The 12816-nt window shown below is 51.5% G+C and overlaps 1 protein-coding gene across 1 annotated transcript in view; it reads left to right on the plus strand.

Moving 5' to 3' along the window:
• The first annotated feature begins 849 nt into the window (after positions 1–849).
• LOC144726841 (zinc finger protein GLIS3-like) overlaps positions 850–12816 on the plus strand; it is a 43491-nt gene continuing 31524 nt past the window's right edge. The window contains exons 1-6 of the mRNA XM_078605795.1: positions 850–865; positions 1619–1686; positions 1774–1896; positions 1969–2428; positions 5760–5970; positions 6471–7431. Of these exons, the coding sequence (XP_078461921.1) occupies positions 850–865; positions 1619–1686; positions 1774–1896; positions 1969–2428; positions 5760–5970; positions 6471–7431 (1839 nt within the window). The remainder of the gene's footprint in view (positions 866–1618; positions 1687–1773; positions 1897–1968; positions 2429–5759; positions 5971–6470; positions 7432–12816) is intronic.

Here is a 12816-nt window from a genome sequence, read left to right on the forward strand (position 1 = left end):
ATATGTTAACTATAGCTACCACTGCTGATAGTGCTGGCATGATGCACATACACCATACAATGTACTGCACAGGTTTTTTTTTAAAGGTCACTAATTTGAGATGACAAACAAAGACAAAGATCCTCCCGTGCATCCCGCAAAGACTGTACGAGCAAGTGCTGTTAGCGATCACCTATTAAGACCAGCGCGTCAAGTGAGAGGGTGTTGTGGCCAGAACCACGACTAACCGCATTTGTCTCCCCAGTGCTGATGTTTAAACACCGCACCGAGTACACACTTGAGGCCGAATCGACTTAGCGGAGACCCGTCATTACCAACGCAATCATCGCTTCCCATTGACATCGAGGCAATGGCACTAAAAGCTCCCTGCTTAAAGCGCGCAACAGCAGGGGCGGCTGCAACCCCCTCCCACTCACCTCTCCCTCCACCATCACAAAAAAACACATCTGGGGGGACAGCCGGGAATAAACACGGGACGACAGGATCACGATGCCACCATGGTGCTGTCGGGGTAACGCACGGGGGGAGGGGGGAGGGAGGAGGAGGAGGAGAAGGGGGGAACAACAACGGCAAGCGACACGAGGCTGCCGAGAAAACCCGGCCCAGAAGCGGTGCTGCGGCGACGTTTGAATCCGTGGCCGCAGCAGGGAAAACTAAAAAAACGCAGCAGGATTTTTTTTGGTTGTTTTAAAAAAAAAATCCCAGCAGAAAAAAACACATCGAGCGTATTATTATTTATACGTTGCAGTTTACGTCACCCTGGTGCATCATAGATGCATTTCGCTAATTAGAAGTAATGACCGCATTAAGCACCGCGAGCTATAATAACCAGTGACAGCTGCTAATATCATGCCCTGGGCAAGAGGTATTATTAGGACACGGTTCCACCCTTCGCCAACGGAGGGCTTCCGGCAGGAACTAAATGGCGCACGAGGACAGGTTTGTGTTAACCTCCTTTCACCCAACGAAGCCTCGGCCGAAATCTCATTGTTATGGGCCAAGAGGGTCCTGCTGAGTGTTCGCAGGAAGGGGGGTGACGATCGCCGCGCGTGATCCAAATTGAGTAATCTGCGGTGCAATTTTAAAAATAAAACGAAGTTTGGAAAATTTGGACCATGACACCGGCACACAATGGACATTTGCTACAAATGACCTCACGGGATCTTTAAAACGTGCCCTGTGAAGCAGACGTCGAGAATTGTATTTTATACGATACACCTGCAGTGTTAATCAGGGCGGCGGCTGGGTGAGAGCCGTGAACCTCCGCAACAAGGAGGCCACTTGGAGCTCTTCCGCTTTTACATCTAAACTGAAAAACGAATTTGTTTAGAACTGCTTCTTGTGTTTAGTTTTGTTGTTCTTGCCCACCCGCCCGCACCTCCAAGTTGTACGGTTGGCCACGTACGGTGCGAAACAAGTTCAACGTACATACAAGGAGCATGACTGTTACTGTCGTGGTACAGGCTGTAGGGCTACGGCTAGAGCGATACAGGGTGGAGGGTAGTACTTGGTGACTCTGCACGCGTGTGCTCTGAATGTACGCACGTACGATAAGTGGCGAACGCACGCACACTGTGAGCCACCGCCCACAGTGTGCGTGTCTCGCGCTCTCGGCCAGGGCAACCGGCGTGGGTGCTGCTGGTGTGGGTGCTGCTGGTGTGTGTGCTGCTGGTGTGGGTGCTGCTGGTGTGAGTGCTGCTGGTGTGGGTGCTGCTGGTGTGGGTGCTGCTAGTGTTGGTGCAGCTGGTGTGGGTGCTGCTGGTGTGGCTGCAGCTGGTGTGGGTGCTGCTGGTGTGGCTGCAGCTGGTGTGGGTGCAGCTGGTGTGGGTGCTGCTGGTGTGGCTGCAGCTGGTGTGGGTGCTGCTGGTGTGGGTGCTGCTGGTGTGGCTGCAGCTGGTGTGTGTGCTGCTGGTGTGGGTGCTGCTAGTGTTGGTGCAGCTGGTGTGAGTGCTGCTGGTGTGGCTGCAGCTGGTGTGGGTGCTGTTAGTGTGGCTGCAGCTGGTGTGGCTGCAGCTGGTGTGGGTGCAGCTGGTGTGGGTGCTGCTGGTGTGGGTGCTGCTGGTGTGGCTGCAGCTGGTGTGGGTGCTGCTGGTGTGGGTGCTGCTGGTGTGGCTGCAGCTGGTGTGTGTGCTGCTGGTGTGGGTGCTGCTGGTGTGGGTGCTGCTGGTGTGGCTGCAGCTGGTGTGGGTGCAGCTGGTGTGGGTGCTGCTGGTGTGGGTGCTGCTGGTGTGGCTGCAGCTGTTGTGGGTGCTGCTGGTGTGGCTGCAGCTGGTGTGGGTGCTGCTGGTGTGGGTGCTGCTGGTGTGGCTGCAGCTGGTGTGTGTGCTGCTGGTGTGGGTACTGCTGGTGTGGCTGCAGCTGGTGTGTGTGCTGCTGGCGACGAGGAATGGGAGTGAGAGCAGTGCCCAGTGCACTCCGCTGACAATGGGCAACTGTCGTGGCGATCATCTCGCACACTCCGATGAACACGGTTGGCTACATACTCTTAGTTCTTTCGGTAAAGTCACGTAGGTAAAAAATGAAATTTAAATTAATAAAATAAAACAATAAAATCACGACGTTTCGGAGGCAACAGAAGTCTCCGTCATCAGGTGGGACCGTCACAGCCAGATTTGCTGCATCAATTAATTTTCAAATCTAGAACGGTTGGCTACGTACGGTGCAAAAAGGAGTTCAGGTTCAGTTCAAGTTCAACCTTTTCCGGCATCTGCAATGCGAGAATATACACCACCCCCCACACTCCCACCAAATACATTTTTGCATGTACGGGCCTTTGTGAGCTCTTAACGAACGGTACCATTTTGAAAATAAACTATTTATTATTAATCCACGCTCCGTTACAACGCTAACCTTCTACATGTGCGCCGTCTCTTGCAGCGCAGTATGTCAGCGTACGCGGACTTGCGAGGCGACGAGCTTGCGCAAAGACTGTTTTTTCTTTTTACGCGAGGTTTAGTTGAGCATCGCTGCCTGCCTCGTGTGCGGGCTTGCACCCCCCTTTCTAACCCCCCCCCCCCCACTGTGAATGATCGCGACACTTAATGAGCGTTCCTTTTGAGTATCCGGCGTCCGCGTAACATCGTAACGCGCGTTGTAAAAGGCGAGGTGGGTGGGGGGGGGAGAGTTTCTCGATCGCCCAGTGCTTTCTTTTTGGTGTGCTCGGAATCGGCCCTGCCCTGTTTCATTCTCTGCGGCCAAGATAACCCCCCCCCCCTCACTTGTATTAAGACGTCATGTTGCTATCCACAAGTCGTTTGGCTTTTGTGGATATGGCCAGAGCCGGCATGGCAACGGTCGAATAATAATTATTTCTTACAACAACAACAACAACACATCGCAACGTTAAATTGTCTTTATTAAGCGAGAGCATCATTTCGTGCCTTGCCATGGGTGCATCTGTCGAACCGACAGTGTTGAGGAGTTCAGTCACCTCTGGCTCCTGTCAACGATGACGATGATGATGTATGAAGAGGCGACGGCTGCATTTGCATTGATCGCCGAGTGGAAAATCAGGTGGAAAATGAGTTCATTGAAAACGCCAGTAAACATTAATGCAATTAAAAAACACTATTCAGTGCATTTTTTACGTATTAAGCTTACATGTGTATGTATGGCGAACTTCTATCGTACCATGCATAGCCCACCGTGCTAATCAGAAGTGTGGGAAATCATTAAAGATGTGTCATTTTTCTTCTTGGTTCTTTCGGTAAAGTCACGTAGAAGGGAAGTAATAAAATAATAAAAATAAAACATAATAAAATAATATAATAATATTATATTTTTTTATTATTATTTTATTACTTCCCTTCTACGTGACTTTACCGAAAGGATCAAGAAGATGAATCCCTGCAGTCACGAAAGCTTTAAATCGAGATGTGTCATTTGTCTCGTGCGACACATCATTAATGTCACACTTATAGCGAACTTGAACCCGTACGCGCGCGAAGGTGGCCGCTCATTCCGCCTGCAGCAAGCACTTTCGCAAAAAACAGCGTGAACAAAAATGTGGTGGCAACAACAAGAACAACAACACCAACACAAAGACCGGAGCGTTCGGTAGACCCAGCGTTCGTTAGCAGCACGGTGTTGTCGTGGGGAGGGGGGTGGGGGCAGCATTAGGGCAGAGCGCGTCGCAGGGGGCACAGAGCGTCACGCCTCGCCTCTCCTGGGGGGGTGGGGGGCCTCTGTCGAGATGGGGGGCCCCGAGGGCACGGTGTCAGTGCGGTGCCACCATGGAGCCGGCGGTTAGTGACGAGGCGCAGGCGACGACGAACGAAGCCGCTCCGAAGACACGGCGCGGATTGCGGATGAGGCTGCGAGGGAATGGATCGTGGCCGAGGCTGCACAAGGATGAGATAGAGCGATTAAATTAGTTCCACGTGCAGACTATGTATGGGATATTACATAAGAGGTGGTGCTCTTCATCCAGCGATGTCTTGACCATTGTTGATGGTGATCACGCAATACCACCAGCATGAATATTTCTGACGGGCATTTGTTGTTATTTTGTTGTACTGCATTTTTTTTTGGCATCCGAATCCCATTTGTGTGCCGATCGGAGTCGTATTATCATGGGACCCAGATTATGCCAGGAAAATCCCCTGCAAGATGACACCACTTAACCAACTTCAATGAAACAACAATTCACAAAATGACTCAATGTGGATTTAAAACACGTTTAAATGCAACTACAGCTCACGCCGCTGTATCTCTGCTATGCCTCCCTCGCCCATCACTCGGTGACACCGCCTCAACCAAAGAATATAAAGAGCTGTTTGCTGTGTGTCCATTTTCGTTTTTATACTTTTCACCATTTGAACCGGGGTCAAATGAATTGACAGAAAATGCAAATGTCACATTATGGGTGGGATCTTTTTGTCTTTTCCCCCAAAGTCACCGGCAAACAGAACGAGACCGCGAAACTCACTGCACACACACACACACACCAGCCCAGTTTTATCGCAGATGGTCATCTAGGGTTGAGCGTAGGATCACAGCGGCGCTGACTCAGCGCTCGAACGTGGCCATCGCGAGTCCCACGAACCACCCCTCCTCTGCGATCTATTTTAGTGCGAACTTCTTTGCATGCAAAAAAACCCTATTGGAGTCACTTCTCCCTTTCTGCAGAGTAAACACCGACTCGACTCAAGTAGAGTGCAGCAATTGTTGGCAAATTATGCCAACGGCACGTTTAATAAAAACTAATCTGCCCTTTGGATTAATTTTCTCGAAAATGGCACAAAGGGTGTGTTGGTCACGTTACGAACCATTGTTGGAATAACTTTCTTTTCACCCCTGTTGTTTTTTCCTGCTACCCCATCTTAACTACCGCACCTCATCCTTGCTGCCATCACCACAATCGCCACCACCTCCTCTTTCCACCATCACCACCACCACCGAACTCGCAATGTCACCACCACCTCCCAACGTCACCACCACCACCTTTCACCGTTACCACCACCACCACCATCCCACCGTCACCACCTCCCACCATCACCTTTACACCGTTACCACCACCACCACCACCATCCCACCATCCCACCGTCACCACCTCCCACCACCACCTATCACCGTTACCACCACCACCACCATCCCACCGTCACCACCTCCCACCATCACCTTTCACCATTACCACCACCACCACCACCATCCCACCATCCCACCGTCACCACCTCCCACCACCACCTTTCACCGTTACCACCACCACCATCATCCCACCGTCACCACCTCCCACCATCACCGCGCCCGCGCCTTCGCAGGAAGCAACGGCTACGCGCTGCAGTGCGTCGCGATTGCACGGCACCGCGCGGCAGCGGCGGCGGTGGTGGCGCAGGGACCTCCGGCCCCTCGCCGGCTCGAACCGACCGTGCACGCCGCACCGGGGGGGTACCCGGCCACAGACGCCGGCTGCCGCCCCCACTTCCTCGGAATGCACCAGGGGCCCCCCTCGGCGGTTCATCCCGACGCCAGGTGAGGCAACTGGCCACCACCGCATTCAGGGAAGGATGAGCTCGTGCGGAAGTGCGATGTCGCTGTCACTACGTGTGGGGCCTGTGGGAGTGCGAGATGCTCACGTGGACTGTGAGGGAGCGGCGGGGCAGTCTTTACCGCGCTGCACGATGGACTCGGTAGCCTGGAGTGTCACGTTTAGCCACAGCTGCCCATACCCCCTTTACCATACCGCAGTGGCTAGTGTGGTGAAGTATAGTGAACAAGCCTCCATGACTGATTGGATAGGGAAGCCTTCATTCAGCAGTGGATTGATAAATTACTGTAAATTATTTTTTTACGTGACATTCAAAATAAACCAGCTTGAATTCATCATGTTAAAAAAAATTACATTTATAGAAAAAATCGAATTAACCTGGCTTTACACGAACGGTTGATTTTAAATCGCACTAAACTTCCCTTCGAGCAACTCGCGGCACTCAAATCGGCATTGTGTTTTTATCAACTCCTCTTCCGAACAGATCGCTTATTTCCCACGAGTCCACCGCGTCCATCGGGCCCGGCCTGGCCGACAGCCAAACCGCGGCTCTGAAGCAGGAGTGGCCACTGCCCGGCGGCTACGGCACCATCTCCCCGTCGCCCGCCGGCGCCTGCGACGGCAACCAGACGCACGGCCGCGGCAGCGAGCCGGCGCTCGCCCCTGGCGCCTGCCGCTACCCGTTCGGCGACCCGGCGACGGCGCGGGCCGGGCGCCTCGACCGGCACCGCAAGCGCGCGCCGCACTCCGCGCCGCACTCCGCGCCGCAAGCGTTCCCCGTCGACATGGACATCGACGCCGTCGTCCGCACCTCGCCCACGTCTCTCGCGGCGTACATCGGCGCCGGCGCCCGGGCCGCCCCCTCGTGCATCTCGCTCCAGGCCGGCGTCTACGGGCAGCACCTGCGCGCCAGGGCGGGGGGCCCCTCGCCCCCCGACGGCCAGTGCCACGCGGAGCTGGCCGGCCGCGCCGCCGATTGCTCGTCGCTCGACAACGAGCGCCACTACTCGTGGGAGGCTGCGGCGGCGCGGCGAGGGCGCTGCGCCACCTTCAAGCAGGAGCCGCTGAGCAACGGCTACCCGGACGCCTGCCCGCTCACGCCGCCGCCGCCGTACGGCGCTCACCGCGGTCCCGCCGGCGCTTGCGCTCGCGCCGGCGGAGGGGACCCGGAGGCCGGCGCCCCCGGGGCCGAGGCGGCGGCGCCGCTGGAGCCGGACGAGGTGGAGTTCCGCTGCCGGTGGATGGACTGCGCCGCGTCGCAGCACGAGCGGCGCGAGGAGCTGGTGCGGCACATCGAGAGGGCCCACGTGGACCAGCGCAAGGGCAGCGACGACTTCACCTGCTTCTGGACCGGCTGCCCCAGGCGCTACCGGCCGTTCAACGCGCGCTACAAGCTGCTCATACACATGCGTGTCCACTCGGGGGAGAAGCCCAACAAGTGCACGGTGGGTGGAGGTGTAGCGGTGGCACGTCGGGCCGTCAAATTCAAATCGATCGTTACGCTCGTGATGCGTGCACCGAATTGTCCGTGTGAGAATAAATTGCTTTAGATGCATATACATGTTCAACCAAGAAATCTATATTAAAATCGCGCACTTCACATGAGTAAAGGCATCTCAGAGGGCTTTTGCATACCATTTAATTTACATGAATGTTGAGTCCAATCGGGTAACGTTGCCTCTGCAGCCGCAAGAGTCACTTCGGCGCACCGCGATGGTAAACATCACAAGCGATTCCATAATTGCTGCGCGACAATTCATCAACTCGTGAAGTTGGCGAGTCGTTAACGGCTTAGCGTTCATTTGCATCAAGGCAACAGGGCGGTCGTTCTTGATCTACAATTTACTGCAAAACCACGTAATGCGTGCTGGATTGGCCAATGGGTGTGGGGTGATGATGATGATAACAAAAAAACCGAGAAATACAAAGGAAACTCAAAACTTGGCCGGGTGTCCCTCTCACTTAAACCACTCACTCCTGAGCCAGGGGATTTGTTGAACGGCGTGGGAAACTAAACTTTTCGTTCTTTTATTTTACCAGGTAAGGCCCACTGAGCTATATAGCGATTTTTTCAGAAGCCGCCTGGCCACAAATAATAGCTCAACTCGGTGGCTTATCACGTGGAAATGTATATCAGCCAAATACTCTGAACGCACGGTGATTCTAAATATGGAAGACCCGGATAAAAATCCACGCAACTATCACAGGGAGAGAGGCATGCAAACTCCAAATATATAATGCATCGTCGGGGTCGGGATCGAACCTATGGATACCAGGTGAGGGAGTTCACGTCTCATCACCTTTGGCGGAGGGGGGAGGGAGAATGGAGCCCACTCTTTGATGGCAAACCTGAAAAACTGCCCACCCACGTGGCAGGCGATGTGCCTCGCTGTGCGAGTTGATTTCTGAGCGGCGTTAGCTGCTCTGTGGTCGTTGTGGAGTCAAGGGCAGGGGGGACTCCTCGCCCTGTGTCAAGCTGCTCCGGAGTTTTCACGTTTGATAATAATTCTCTTGGTTAAGATTAGTCTGAAAGCTCGCATTTCATGTGATGGGACGGAGAGGAAGATTCATTGTTTAAATCCATTGCCCTGTGAGGAGCATCTGGGCTCGCGTAGGTCAGCCTGCTTGCCTCCATTACGTCCCAAATCTCACTGGAACACTTGGGTGAAATATCATTCTATTAAGTCCTCAAATCCCACCAACTGAGTTGACTTTGAACAAAGCAGTACTCATTTCATAAACGCCAAAGGGATGATTGGTTCATCACAACAATGAAAATGTGTTTTATTGGTTAGCTTTTATTTAATCTCACTTGCGTGTGTTTTTTTTTATTTTTCAATCTAAGCCCATAGTTATTGTTCTTGATACGAAAAATAATCAAACGTGGCAATGCAGCCGTGCGATTGTAAAACAATATGGAGCCATGAATGTGCTATTGTGCAGCGCAGACCGTTCTACCAGCTGACAAACGAGAATAACAAGTTGGAGCTATGACCTCGCAGAGCTTTAAAATGCTCCGCACATATCCAAATATGATGCTTGCCAATCTCCACGTTTTCACACGCGGGGGGGGGGAAGCGCCGAAGAGGGGATTGTTGAATCGCTCAATGTGGTACTTTTTTAAAAATAATTTTTATTTTTCAGTTAAATTAATTGTCTGTCAAGCGTCTGTCCTTGGGGCCCTCTGTGTTAAATCTCTCGAGAGAGAGTGGACCCGCAGGATCCTAATCTTGGCCATCAGTGAGCGACTCTGTGCCCCCCACCGAATCCCCCACTGCCCCCCCTCGCCCCCCTCCGCACAAAAATGTGACAGGACACATTCAGCCGAGACCCATGCAGTTTTGTGGCTTGCGCCGTTAAAGTCTGGCCGAACATAGATTTTTGTTTCTATATACTCTATCAGAATTAAAGAAAAAGAATTGCAGCCAATTTGTCAACCCAATACTGAACTAAAGCCCCCCCCCCCCCATTTGCTGGTTGTGTGGTTATTCGACTAAAATCAGTTGGAATGAATCTCCAACCAAAACCAACCCCCTGGGCAAATGGCTGTGTGCATGAAAAAAAAGAATTACACTCCGACGTATATTATTTTTGTAAAATAAAACTCCAAGCTCACCGTGTTATGATCTTAAACTCTCTTCTCATATTGCGGGCAATTTGTTAAAGAGATTTTCTTCCAGAACGATGCACTGGAGGATTGCGTGGAAAGATTTTTTTTCATGGCTGCGTGGTATATATATATGCTTTTTTTAAAATAAATTAACTTATCGAGTGGCTTTAAAATAACTTTGAGCTTAAGTTGCGCAATGGTCATAAACATCTCTATTTCAAAGAGCGTGAGAATATAGTGGGTCATTAATATTTGGTATTTTTGGCTCCTCGTACCCTGCCGTACACGTGCTTTTGGACGCTTTGTTCATTTAAAGCGCTCGAACGCCCTCTCACATGTGGCAAATATTTTCTTTTTCTTTCTTACACACTTCATAACAGCCACTTGTAATTTAAAAATAAATGTTTTGTTTCAGGACCGATCTCGGTCAAAAACTTTGCACCGCTCGCACAACAGCTCCGCACTGCTTCGCGTGATTGTAAATCCAGAGCGTGACGGTGTACGCGCCTCGTGATTTGGGGTGTGGGTTGGGGTGGTAGTGGGGTGTGGGTTGGGGTGGATGTGGGTTGGAGTGGACGTGGGGTGTGGGTTGGGGTGGATGTGGGTGTGGGTTGAGGTGGACGTGGGGTGTAAGCTGGGGTTGATGTGGGTGTGGGTTGGGGTGGACGTGGGGTGTGGGTTGGGATGGACATGGGGTGTGGGTGGGGTGGTAGTGAGGTGTGGGTTGGGGTGGACGTGGGGTGTGGGGTGTGGGTTGTGGTGGACGTGGGGTGTGGGTTGGGGTGGACAAGTGAAGGCTTCCCTCATTTCCTTGTGATATCAAGAAGCCAATGGAGCCATGGACTTTTCAATCTCGATTGAAAACTAATTTCTTTAGAACTGCTCTGTGTGTTTAGTTTGTTGTCCTTCACCCGCACCTCCGATTAACACTGTTAGCTACGTACGGTGCGAAATAATTTCGACATACATACATTCATCCTGCATTGGAACCATGCCCTGTGCACCCATGCCACATCATGAGTGTGCATTCACAAAAGCATGACAATTTGCAAGACTTCAGCAAGCAAAGGCAGAGTATCTCGTATCTACAATATAACAGAACTAAGTTGTTGCGGCGCCCCCCAAGAGACTGGTCAAGTAAATCCTTACGATCCACTCGCACAGCGTGCGGTGGGCCTTCATCCAGCAGTGGATTTAAGCACACACAAAATACCAGTACTAATGTAATAGACAGAGCAAGGCTCTGCCTCAAGGCAGCAGCGGACCGAGCACGGCTCTGCCTCACTCTCACTCAGCCGTCTCCTCACTCTCACTCACCCGTCTCTTGCTCGCGGTCACGTGACGCACTTCAACCAATCCGGGAGCGTACATGTTTGGGAGGGGCGCACCTCTGGTTGGCTGCTTGCTCGCAGTCACGTGATACACTTCAACCAATCCGTGCCGCGTTAATCACAGTCACAGAATGACAGAGCTGGGTGTTTATATATATATGTATTATTACAAACTTGCAACTGATGCCACTGACATCAGTGGCGAGTGATATCGAGAACGGTCCTGGGCCTCCCCTGTTCACAAATCCTCACCGAGCAGCGGTAGTGAAGTATGGTGAATCAATGGCGCAGCGTGGAGAGAATACCGCGGTGTATAGCAGGTGAGATGACAATCTCACCTGCTATGCAGGAGTTCATCTTCTTGGTTCTTTCGGTAAAGTCACGTAGAAGGGAAATAATAAAATAATAAAAATAAAACAATCAAATTAAATTCCCACGACGTTTCGGCCACAACACAAGCAGCCGTCCTCAGGTGAAGAACAGAGCTGTCTGAAAAACAGCGTCGTAATGAACACTGCTGAGCTTGGCAGCATGTATTTAAGCTGGGTGGAAGGAGCAGAGTGCTTTGACAAAGGAGTTTACATATCAACAGAGGAAGTTACAGCAACAGAGGTTAGTGTAAATGCGATTGCTATTACCTTAGAGTCGCGGCATCTCTTCAGAAAGGTGAGAGACTCGATTAGCTGAGCTTTCTTATCCCGGACTTTGTTGAAGGATCTCAAAGTTGTATGGAATCCCTCCCCATAGAGGCGGTTGAATTTCGATTTCAAGCTTTCGTGACTGCAGGGATTCATCTTCTTGGTTCTTTCGGTAAAGTCAAGTAGAAGGGAAATAATAAAATAATGAAAATAAAACATAATAAAATTCTCGCGACGTTTCGGGCACAAATTCTCACGACGTTTCGGGCACAACGCAAGCAGCCGTCCTCAGGTGAAGAACAGAGCTGTCTGAAAAAACAGCGTCGTAATGAACACTGCTGAGCTTGGCAGCGTGTATTTATTTGGATGAGTAAAGCGTCTTTAATGCAACCATTGTCTCAAGATACTGCGCCGCGGGGAGTCGTGCACGTGAAAGGGGTTTAAGGAGAGGACAGGTGAAACTCAGCAAGGGCGAGGTTTGCCTCTTTGAGAAAGCAAAGGCTCTCCGTGACTTCACAGATAGACGGTGCAAGGGGGTTGGTTGTGTGAGAGGCACGGAGCGAAGGGGGTGAGGGGGGTGGACAAAGAATTGTGGCGTGCGGGTTCTGGTCTCTGAAGGCAATGTTTATGGCCGGGATTTCATCTTTCAAACACAGCAATGGCACCCCGTCTCATTTCCAAGTACACGATAGGATTTGCAGTTAAGCCATAGGCTCGTTCACAAATGACATTTGTGTGCACATGTCGAATCATGTTGTCTTGCTTCTATTCCTCTGATGTGTATGGTTTTTTTTTGTTACTTATTTTTGTCTCGTCAGACCGCACTTCCAAATATTTGCCGTGATTTAACGCGAATCATTTTAAGCTTGTTTTAACCTTGGTATCCCTTGAAAAAGTGGGCAGATCAGCTGTTTTTTTATTACAGGATGTATTAGGGCCCGTTCGTAAATGACGTCACGCACCTAGGGGAGGGGGGGGGGTCAGACATTTGTGACGATGTGTGACGAGGGGGGGAGGTTTAAGAAATGTGACGTCACGTCAAATGCGCAACTTTAAATAAATATAGACAACACGTTTTACAACATCAGAGTGCAGCGCCACATTAAATACGCACTACAATGACAATAGTTTAAAGCGATTTGAAGCATGTTTCTTTTTGGGGGGGGGGGGGGGGGTAAGAGCTTTGTGACGTCATATTTGAGGGGGGGTCTGACTTTTTGTGACGCCGTGTGACGAAGAGGGGGGGAGGTT

The sequence above is a fragment of the Lampetra planeri genome, chromosome 24 (genome assembly GCF_965212315.1).
Source record: "Lampetra planeri chromosome 24, kcLamPlan1.2.h2, whole genome shotgun sequence".
Classification (NCBI taxonomy): Eukaryota; Metazoa; Chordata; class Hyperoartia; order Petromyzontiformes; family Petromyzontidae; genus Lampetra; species Lampetra planeri.